This window comes from Leptodactylus fuscus, chromosome 3 (assembly GCF_031893055.1).
Source record: "Leptodactylus fuscus isolate aLepFus1 chromosome 3, aLepFus1.hap2, whole genome shotgun sequence".
NCBI lineage: Eukaryota > Metazoa > Chordata > Amphibia > Anura > Leptodactylidae > Leptodactylus > Leptodactylus fuscus.
The window spans coordinates 114919674-114930993 of record NC_134267.1 but is presented as its reverse complement, the minus strand read 5'-3'; the positions used below and the strand labels follow the sequence as shown (position 1 = coordinate 114930993).

At 41.0% G+C, this 11320-nt stretch overlaps 1 protein-coding gene across 5 annotated transcripts in view; it reads right to left on the bottom strand.

The window, feature by feature from the left end:
• Positions 1–4061: 4061 nt before the first annotated feature.
• FBXL4 (F-box and leucine rich repeat protein 4) overlaps positions 4062–11320 on the bottom strand; it is a 29522-nt gene continuing 22263 nt past the window's right edge. For 4 of the 5 annotated variants that reach the window (XM_075268198.1, XM_075268197.1, XM_075268199.1 and 1 more), the window contains exons 5-8: positions 10068–10281; positions 6720–6791; positions 5460–5772; positions 4062–4654 (exon numbers count right to left, since the gene is read on the bottom strand). In XM_075268198.1, coding sequence (XP_075124299.1) covers positions 4491–4654; positions 5460–5772; positions 6720–6791; positions 10068–10281 — 763 coding nt within the window. In that variant the 3' untranslated portion in view covers positions 4062–4490. The remainder of the gene's footprint in view (positions 4655–5459; positions 5773–6719; positions 6792–10067; positions 10282–11320) is intronic. The other variant, XM_075268201.1, reaches the window with a different exon arrangement.

Below are 11320 nucleotides of genomic sequence, written 5' to 3'. Positions count from 1 at the left end.
TATTAGACCAGTGGAAATCTGTGCTTTGGTCTGATGAGTCCAAATTGAGATCTTTGGTTCCAACCACGATGTCTTTGTGCAACGCAGAAAAGGTGAACGGATGGACTCTACATGCCTGGTTCCCACCGTGAAGCATGGAGGAGCAGGTGTGATGGTGTGGGGGTGCTTTGCTGGTGACACTGTTGGGGATTCATTCAAAATTGAAGGCATACTGAATTAGCATGGCTACCACAGCATCTTGCAGCGGCATGCTATTCCATCCGGTTTGTGTTTAGTTGGACCATCATTTATTTTTCAACAGGACAATGACCCCAAACACACCTCAAGGCTGTGTAAGGGCTATTTCACCAAGAAGGAGAGTGATGAGGTGCTACGCCAGTTGACCTGGCCTCCTCAGTCACCAGACCTGAACCCAATCAAGATGGTTTGGGGTGAGCTGGACAGCAGAGTAAAGGCAAAAGGGCCAACAAGTGCTAAGCATCTCTGGGAACTCCTTCAAGACTGTTGGAAGACCATTTCAGGTGACTACTAGAGATGAGCGAACACCGTTCGATCAAATACATATTCGAACGAATATCGGGCCATTCGAGGTATTCGATTCCAATCGAATACCACGAGGCAAACGCAGTAAAAATTTGTATCCCCTCCCACCTTCTCCGGTGCGATTTTTGCACCAATAACTGTGCAGGGGAGGTGAGACAGGAACTACGACAATGGAGACATCGAAAAAAAAATCAGAAAAAGGAATTTGCGGCCGAAATCAGGTGACCTTCAGTTTAGATGAATGGTGAGTTTAACATTTGATTAATTTGAGAATGTGAACTGTGACTGTGAGGCAGGGACAGATCTACAGGCAGTGCTGGGTGTGCGCTCTGCTCGGCTGCATCTCTGGAATAGCCCAGCTGAGCGCACGGCCCAATGTAGCAGTGCTGGCCGATGTAGCAGTGTCCGATGTAGCAGAGATGAGTGTGCAGCAGGGTTCAGCGCACACTCAGCTCTGCTAAATCTCTAGTGTAGCAGTGCCAGCACTGCTACATCTCGGCATAGGAATGCATTGACCAGCGTTGATTGGCCAAATGCTATAGCATTCGGCCAATCAACGCTGGTTCTTCCAGTGGAGGCGGAGTCTAAGAGCGGTCCACAGCAGTCTCCATTCTGGTCCAGTCTTAGACTACGCCTCCTCGCAGACGAGCCTCCGGCAGAACCGGCGTTGATTGGCCGAATGCCGCACTCTGTATGGCATTCGGCCAATGCTGGTCAATGCATTCCGATGGGAAAAAGTCAGCTCGCGCATATCGCAAGCTGACAGGGATCCCGACATAATACAGTGACTTTGGAATGTTAGATGCCCCCAGGCATGCTTCCCCTGCTGTCCCAGTTGCATTGCAGAGGTGTTGGCATTATTTCCTGGGGTGTCATAGTGGACTTGGTGACTCTCCTGAGTCGAATGGTGGGATCCCCTGAAACAAAGCATTTTTTCCCCATAGACTATAATGGGGTTCGATATTCGTTCGAATAGTCGAATATTAAGTGGCTATTTAAAACGAATATCGAATATTTTACTGTTCGCTCCTCTCTAGTGACTACCTCTTGAATCTCATCAAGAGAATGCCAAGAGTGTGCAAAGCAGTAATCAAAGCAAAAGGTGGCTACTTTGAAGAACCTAGAATATAGGACATATTTTCAGTTGTTTCACACTTTTTTGTTAAGTATATAATTCCACATGTGTTAATTCATAGTTTTGATGCCTTCAGTGTGAATCTACGATTTTCATAGTCATGAAAACACAGAAAACTTTCAATGAGAAGGTGTGTCCAAACTTTTGGTCTGTACTGTACATACTTAAAACAGCTGAAAAAGTACTTAATGCATAGTAATATGAGGAAGGGGGAAAGGACTTCCAGATGCCTAAATACTGTGAGCTCTTCCCATTTCTACCAGAGTGCGCTTAGGGCAAGCTCCTGGGCTTGCACCCTCATTATGCCCCTGCACTGTATGCAAACCACAGATTAGAATCTATTACCACCATGACATCTCAGAGACTGTTGTGTACACCTACGCAACCCAATGGATGGAAGCGGAGGATGGGAGTAGTAGTAACAGTGATGATTTCACAGGGTAGGCCAATTACACTCAACCGAAATCCTCCAGCCTACCTTTCACTGATGAGGAGGCCTTCATGGTACCTGATGGTGGTGGTAGTTGTTCCTCCGGGCACTTCCAGTTGGTGAGGGGTCCTGGCCATGGATTACGTTATAGTAAATACATTTCCCTTGTGATTTTTTTTTTTTTTTTAAATCTACCTACGTAAAAAACAAAATTAACATATCTGTAGCTGTTTATATATAAACTCAATCACTGTGGAGGATGGATTATTTTTCAGGCCATACAGAAGAGAGTTGCCCAATCGCAGTATTTATTCAGATATTTTTCAGAAATTAGTGCCCTCATGGGTCAATTTAACTTTTCACCTGCATAGGTCTGACAATCCTCCCCTAGTGTGTCTAGGTACAAAAAGAACCTTATAAAATTCTTGGTCATAAATGTATTGCAATCACCAATGGATGGCACAGCTACATGAATATGGCAGATTGTTAGTTGTGTTGTGTGTGTGCAGAACCTGTGAATTCCAATATTAATAGGAAAATGGTGTATTAAATGGATCGAAAAATGGACGCAAGAGGGCCTCATGTATGTTAACACCTATTAAGGCACAACAGAACCTGGAGAAAGAATTATCCACATTTCCTGGCAGAAAAAGCTGACTATTATCATTGATCAAAATCTGATTTTACACACACTAACTGAATAGTCACTACAAGGGAGGGCATTGCCTTTTGCCACTGAGGTAAATTGAGAACCAGACTGAAACTGGGAGTATATGCTTTACTTTATGTTGATATTCTAGAAAACAGAAGTGCAATTAGTAGGCCTGGGCAATTAATCATAAAATCAGTCAGCTCAATTAACCTATGTGAACTTACGGAGATCGATTATCACAATTATTTTGCATCCATGCTATTCTGTCTGACACCTACACAGAGCAAAAGGCCAAATCCAGGATTTGTTGGTGGCGCAAAAACAATTATAAGGGAACCTGTTAGCTCCTTTTCACCCCTCAAAACCATTAGTACCTCATAGTGACTCAAGTATTGCCCCTGCTGTATATGTCAGCATTCACAGAAAAAAATACTTTTATTAGGAAAGCTATTTAGGTTCCTCAAGTCAAGTAGGTGGAGAGCTAATGGAAAAAGTCACACTCTCTATGACCCAGCCTGGCCCCTCTGCTGTGGTTAATGTCGCCGCAACAGCTAAACTAGGGCCCACTTCTTCCGCTAGCTCTCAACCACCTTGACTTAAAGGATCTAATTTGCATACACAAAGAAAAATATTTTTTTTCCATTAAGAACATATTAGTAGCAGTCACAGGCACCTTTAGGCTGGGTTCACATGGGTTTGGGGGCAGATTTTGACGTGGAATCCGCCTCAAAATGTGGCTAAAAAAACTCCTCCCATTGACTTCAATAGGAGTCGTTCATTGGCTTCAAAGTGAGCTGTCCTTTCTTGCTGCGGATTCCACGGCGACGTCTGTGGCGCGACACTCCCTCCCGACTAGGCCCATTCGTTTGGAGCCGAATGCCGCGACAGTCACGCTAGCTGAGAGAAGCATTATTTGGACCAGATTCTGAGGCGGATCCCGCATCAAAATACAGTCCAAAAAACCTATATGAACCCAGCCTTTAGGCTAAGCTTTTTTTGTTGCAGATTTTGCTGTGTGTTTTATTCTAGCTAAAGTTAGGAGTAGCTTGTGCAGAAGGGAGAAATAGAAGAGCTTCATATATATTGCAAATCCTGTTGAAGCCAGTCTTGGCTTTGGCTCAAAAACGCACAGCAAAATCTGCAAAAAAGAAAAAAAAAAAAAAAAAAAAAGATGCTTTTCCACAGAGTGGGGCCTCAGCCTTTCTTTTTACCCAATGGTTTCCATCTTTTGGAACTAATTTTATTGTTAGCACAACATAAAACACATAATTTGTAATAAAGACATTTAATACAAGCGTGTGTAGGCCTCTGGAAAGGTTTCCAAACATTTTATTTTAAAAAGTTGCCAATATATATCACATCACAAACTGTTTCATTTAAGAATATTTGTAGGACCTCTTGCCTTTACGGTAAGAAATACAAGAGATGAACTTGAAACCTAATAAATATTTAGATTTCTATAGACCAATATATCTGCCCTGCAGGCTTGAAATCAGTTATTTTCAATATAAAGGTGTATTAATTAAGAACAAGGCAAAAATAGAATAATTTATCTAAAAAAAATTCAATTAAAAGAACAAAATTGTCTCTTCAAGCATTGCATTTCATTCATATTTTAACTTAATTCAGCAAACACATGTATAGAATACATGATGATAGCTGGAAGAGTTAAGGTTAAAAAAGAATATTTCCGTAATAAAAAAGAAAAGCTATCGGAGCAGCATGTATGGTTACTGAGTAAAACTCTTTTTGATGGACACATTTGGAAATCTGGAGGCAAGTTCCTGAACTATGCGGCTGTCAATCTGTGAGCAAAAGGAAACATCTAGTAGGACAAGATCCTTACAGCATTCCAGCAACTTTCGTAAAGATGGCGGACTCACTAGTCGGGTACCTAAAAAATAAATGAATAAAATAGATTTCTTCATGAAGTTTGGATATGTTATTAGAACTGTAGCTGTAAATTAACTGAAATGTGCTATCCAGGGAATAACTAAAGCTTACAGGCTTTGGTGAAAAGCTCAGCTTGCCTCCCCACTCATGACTGTCGTCACTCCCATCTGTACATTTTAGCATCATTCACATTTTCCTGTCCTTCTGCTGGGTTTAGACCACCATAAAGACTTGTTCACACCTTCCCATCATTTCTTTTCTTTTTTTTTTTTATGTAGATTGTGAGCCACATATAGGGATCACAATGTACTTTTTTTTTCTACCAGCATGTCTTTGTAGAATGGGAGGAAATCCACGCAAACACGGGGAGAACATACAAACTCCTTGCAGATGTTGTTCCTGGCGGTATTTGAACACAGGACACCATTGCTGCAAGGCTGCAGTGCTAACCACTGAGCCACCGTGTTGCCCCACTCCATCATTTCTATCCTCTGTCAGTGCACCTTTTTTGGCCTGTCACAGAATTGCTCCTTGACTATACACAGACCAAGTACTCTTTTTGCACTAAAAAGTTAATGTTCTTTTCTGACAATGAAAGGCTGTGTATTAGAAATCCTCTTGAGATGTCTCAATGCAGTGTTCCAGAGGAAAGGGGAATACATTGATAGTGGACAGACTGACACTGATTCCACGGAGGTGTTTTTTAAAGACAGAAGACTCCCCTAAATACCTCCAAATGCTTCTATGTGAACAGGCTTCAAACATTGACGACATAGAAAATGCAAACGCTTTTAAACAATACTTACCTAATATATCTAGGTATTGAAGAAGTTGGCAATTTGCTGCCAATTCTTCTATATCAGAATCACAAACGGAGCGATTAGCAGTAAGGAAAAGTTTTCGCAGACCTGGAAGCTTACGGGCAAGATTTGTAAAACATCCTGTACTGCTATGAAGTGTAGGACACCAACCGAGGTCAAGTTCTTCAAGAAGTGGACAACCAGAAGCAATATCCATGATACCTTTTTCTGTAATGTTCTTACATCTCCACAAGTCTAAAGATTGTAACTTTTTGCACTTGGCACCTATAACTCCAGCTATTAGGTCGTAGTCTTCAATCTGTCAAAATAAATATGATGTCAGTATGTAGCTTTTCATGTAGCAACATAACAGGATATCTGTATCAAACTAACAAAAGGGAAATATGCCGTAGTATAAAAGAAAATTCTGGTTTTTCTGCAGCTCAGGCCTGGTTCACATCTGCGTTGGTGATCCATTTGGGGGAGTCTGCATAGGGACCCCCTTGAACGGACTACCGAACGCATTGGCAAGCGGTGTACAGTGAAAGTACACGGACCCCGTAGACTATAATGGGGTCCGTGTGCTTTTTGCATGGAACATGCGGACAGAAAAGTAGTTCACAATCTACTTTCCTGTCTGCATGACTCGTGCGGAGACTGTGCGGAAAACACACAGACCCCTTTATAGCCTATGGAGACCGTGTGGAAAGCACACGGATTATACAATTATAGGCTCCATGTCTCCCCCAAACGGATTACCCACGCAGATGTGAATGAGGCCTTAGTCTCATTCACTTGAATGCAGTTAAAGTGCAGTGGACAATGGCTCCTTTTCCGAATAAAAAACCTTTTTCTAAACAGACATCTCCCTAAGGCTGGGGCCCTACATTTTAAACATGATGTGGCAAAAAACACTCTAAAGTGAATGGAATTTTGACTAATTCCATCCACATATTGCAGAAAAAAAACTGCAGCTTAAAATGGCAGCATGTCTTTTCTGCAGTGTTTTTTTGGCTGCAGCTCGCTACGTGGGGCCTTAATCTTAGGCTGAGGCCCCACGTTGCAGAAACGCAGCTTTTTTGTTGCAAATTTTGTTGCGTTTTTTGAAGCAAAGCCAAGAATGGCTAAAAAAGGAATGGGAAATATATAGGAAGTTTTTCTGCCCCCACCTTCTGTTTAGTAGTTATGCCAAGATAGATGGATACGTAGACAGACAGACAAATAGATCAAAAGGATAATAAGAACTAGGGCTTTCTGGGTACTTACCAGGACACAGCTGCCAAGGTTAAGGTGATGTAGGTCTGGACAGAAGTTCAGAATACTAAGTAGAGCAGTTTGCTGCAATTGGAATTATGTCAAATGCAGGTTTGAGAGGAAGGGAAAAAAAAAGAAAAAAGGGGTCAATTGGGTCATCACCTGTCCTGCTTAAAATGCAGCTTTAGGCTTCCTACCCAAACATTACAAATGCCATTTAATGAGTCCCTAGGTATCCCAAACATTGATTAGTTTATAGTCTAAAAATCATTACAAGGCTAAATGTCTGTCACTTTGGATGTGATTTCTTATCCCCTAGAGAGATCTATTCTTTAACTTTGGCAGGCATTCTCCCAAAGGATGTCTGATTGAAAGAACAGTTCTGTTCAAAGATATAGGGAAGCCGGGTCATAAACACAGAAACCTAAGAGCATCCTATAAAGGTGGGCAATAGAGTCTCTGACATCTCCATCCAGGCTGATAGAAATGCCAATAGAGCTGAAGAGAATCAGCATTGAATTCCTGACCCCTGTGTTGCAGATTCATTTAGCTGACAAGGCTACTACCAAGAATCCACCAGAAGGCAACAATGCTCAGAGCGTGGAGTAATACAGATGTGCTATATAGGAATGTACAAAACAAATGGAAAAAAATAATGATTTTACAATATAGACTTTAACGTTGTAAAAAAGATTCGACTAACATCAAGTCTTCCTTATCATTTTCAAAACCTTACACAGCAAGATCCTGCTTATTTTAAGCTTAGGGGTCCAGTGGGTGGTCCTTATCAGTTCTCTTAGTAGGTATGTCATAGAGTAAAGGTTGTTAAACCTTAAGGTCGAAAACACCATGGGAAAATTTGCAGCGTTTTACAGTAACTGTAAAGTGGATAGCATTCTTGTGAATCCCATGCCCACTTTGCGGTAATAAACACAGCTTGGATACGCTGTGATTTCCATAACCGCTGCTGTTTTGGAAATGATAGCATGTCAATTATATCTATGGAAACACTGGCAGCTTCCCCGTAGATAGAATTGTAACAGAAAGTCCATGGAGGAAAACTCTGCGAACTTTCTGTTTAAAGTGCTGCGGGAAGAACCACGATGCGTTCCTGCCACGTTTTTTTCCTGCCGCGCTTTATAGTTGTGGATCGTCCCGTGGGAATGCACCTTTTTTTTTTTGCAGATTTTGCTTTTATTTATTTTTTTTAAGAATGGCTACAAAAGGAACGGGAATTATATAGGAAGTACTTCTCCTTCTCTCTCCTACTAAATCCAATCCAGGCTTTGACTCAAAAAACTGCATTAAAATCTCCAACAACAAAAAAATCTGCATGTCCACAACATGACGTTTTAATCTAAAAGTGGTTTCCCTGCCAATACAGCATAAATCCATATCCACATAAAAGTTGTAGATCTTGGGTGTTCGACTGCTGGGAAATCCCCAGTTATGACCACAGGGACTCCTTGCACCAAAGTCTAATTACACTGGTTATTAGTTGCAAACCCCTTTTAGGCTCAAGCCCCATGTTGCAAAATGCAGTGTTTTGGCAAAATCGCTCTATTTTACAGTACCTGCAAAGTGAATGGGATACTGGCTAATCCCATCCACACATTGTAGAAAAAATTTTGCAGCAAAAAAGCTGTGTTTACAAACATACCGGCATCTAAGAAAATCACAGTATGTTTATATTACTTACAGAAATGCTGGTGTTTTCCATATAGGTATAATGTAGGACAGAAAGTCTGCAGAGAAAAACATGATGTGTTTCCGTGGAGTTTTTTTTTTCCACAGCATTTTTTATTTTTGCTACTTGGAGCCTACGGGTAAGTTCACACAGAGTTTTTTGGTCAGGATTTTGAGGCTGGATTCGCCTCAAAATCCTGACCAAAAAGACAGCTCCCATTAAAATCAATGGGAGCCGCTCAGAAGCGAGATGCTCATTCTTCAGGCTGTTTCACGTCACGATTCGGCCTGAAGACACACCCTCCTCCGGACTAGGCCCATTCATTGGGCCTAATCTGGAGCAGAGTACATGGCTGGCTGCCGATGCAGTGCACCAGCTTTCAGACGCGGCTACCCAGCTTTTGGATTGGAACCTGAGGTGGCCTCTGCCTCAGGTTCCGATCAGAAAAACCCCATGTGAACCTACCCTTAGCCTTAAAAGGAAGTCTATCACCAAGGTGAAGCACATTAAACCAGCAATAAAGTTATACAGGTAGGGCATACCTAAATGTAATGCCTTTTTCACCATGAAAATGGGCACTTTTTTGTAGTAATAATTATTTATTTCACAATATCCAAACGCACAATTTAGAGCACAAAGAGCATCTTCGTTGCTCTAAATTACTACTCCCTGCACTGCTTTACTATGTCCTTCTTCTTTAAGGGACAATGCCGGGTAACCATACTGAAATCTTGCTTGCCCCTTGCATTCGCACCAACATATCAGATCAGTGTGGGACATAGTAGTTTGGAGGAAAAGGACCATCATCAGTATTCTAAATTGCTCATTTTCATATTGTAAAATAAATTAATATCATGAATATTATATCAGCAACAAAGACACAAATTTTCATAGGTAAAAAGGTATTACATTCAGGTGAGTCTTACCAACCTAACTGTGATGCTGGCGACAAACCTCCTTTAAAGAGGATTTGTCACCAAGTAGAAAATACTAAATAAAATACACCATTCGATTCTCGCTGTGCTCTTGAACAATTTTGTGTCTTTCTTTTTAAAATCCGTACACCCATTTAAAAGATATGGCCCCTGTGAGATGATATGTAAGATAGCTATGATTCGTCAAGTGGGTGGTAACCTTATGTTTTCACATGGAGACTCAGAGCTAGTTTACATATAATTTTCTAGGGGCCATATACATTTAGCATTTTCTACTTGGATGACTGATCATCTTCAATTGGGCCACAATTTTATGCTAAAATTGATATAATGTGTCACACTTAAATCATGGCCCTTTTCATGTCACATCACACTCCTTTCCAATGGCGCAACGCCCACTTCTTAAACAGTCGTAAAAATTTGATCTCAAGATAGACAAGCTATAATGTATCACATTTTGGCACATTTTACATCAAAGTAAAATGTTATGAATTTGAAGATCTGTAATACGATGAAATACAATGCTCCAACCTGTCAGAATGGAAGACCTCAAAGGTGGAGATTCATTTGGGGTTTACAGTCTACCCTATAAGCACTGCAACCAATATAATACCCGTTCTTCAATATTAACACACACAACATAAATCCTTCTAGGCATCATTTTCATAAATCTTATTCATAATCAATTCATGTCATATAGAAATTTACAAATGAAACCAAACATCAGGATGTCCTCACCTCAATTTTTGTGCGATAGAGAACAAGGCGTTTCAATGCACAGAGTTTAGAAATATGGCTGAAAGCCTGAGGTGGCAGCTTATCACAAGAGGAGAGATTTAATTCCTGCAGGTTTGGACACATCTCCGCTATGACTTCCAGACACGCTTCATTTAAGAAATGGCCACAGGCCAGATCCAGACGCACTAGCTCAGAGCCACACACTTTTAAGAGTCTGAAAATGGGGGGGGAAAGAAAGACAGAATGTAAAGATCGAAACATCTTGCAGATGTCACCTTACAAGAAAAATGCAATGGGGTTATACTATTCTCAATATACATTTCATAGTGATGCACTGAACTGCGACTATCTTCAGTTTCCTATTAGTTCTTATTGTGTGTTACCTATATGTAGGGAATCTTTATGACCAGAAGATACAGAACCTGAATGTATAGAGCGAAACGTATGAGAAAACTAACAGGAATAGCTACACAACCTTTTTATTTCTATAATAATCCTAGGACTCTTCCAAGATAACAAAACTGATTTTTCTTATTTCTGTCATACGGCATCAGAACCGAAGTGTGTACTGCAGATTTAAAGGGGTTGACCCACAAAGGATATTTATGACCTATCCTAAAAGGATCTATGACCTATGCTAGCTATTAAATGGAACAGCAGTGAACATATGTGACCAGTGTTCCTCTCAAGGGGTCTTTGGATGACCATTTTACTGATCAGAGGAGTTCCCATCAATTATTGGGGTTTTCCAGACTTAGGCTAAAGCCCCACTTTGCAGAAAACCAACTTTTTTTGTTGTTGTAGATTGTGCTGCAGTTTTTGGAGACAAGAGTCAGGAGTGGATTGAGCAAAAAGTAGAAGTAGAAGAACGTCCTATATATTTCTCATTCATTTTGTTGCCTTTCTTGGTTTTGGCTCAAAAAACTGCAGCAAAATCTGCAAAAAAAAAAAAAAAAAGTTGTGTTTCTGCAACGTGGCCTGTGCCTTAAAATGGACCTTTTACCACCCCCACTAGTTCCAATTCATTGCAATCCTTAATAGGTACTGCTCCACCGATTCTGGTGCAGTTGGTATTTTCTGTAGCCAACACCGTTCCTGGGCAATAGGTACTGTTAGTTTCAGTACTCAACTTGTTAATTTTTACTGTGAGCTGGGCAGTCCTGGTCTGGAGCAGACAGTTTGAGACTAGAAAAAATTCCAGCTGCATCAGAATGAAGGGAGAAGCACCTAATGCAGGGGTCAGCAATCTTCGG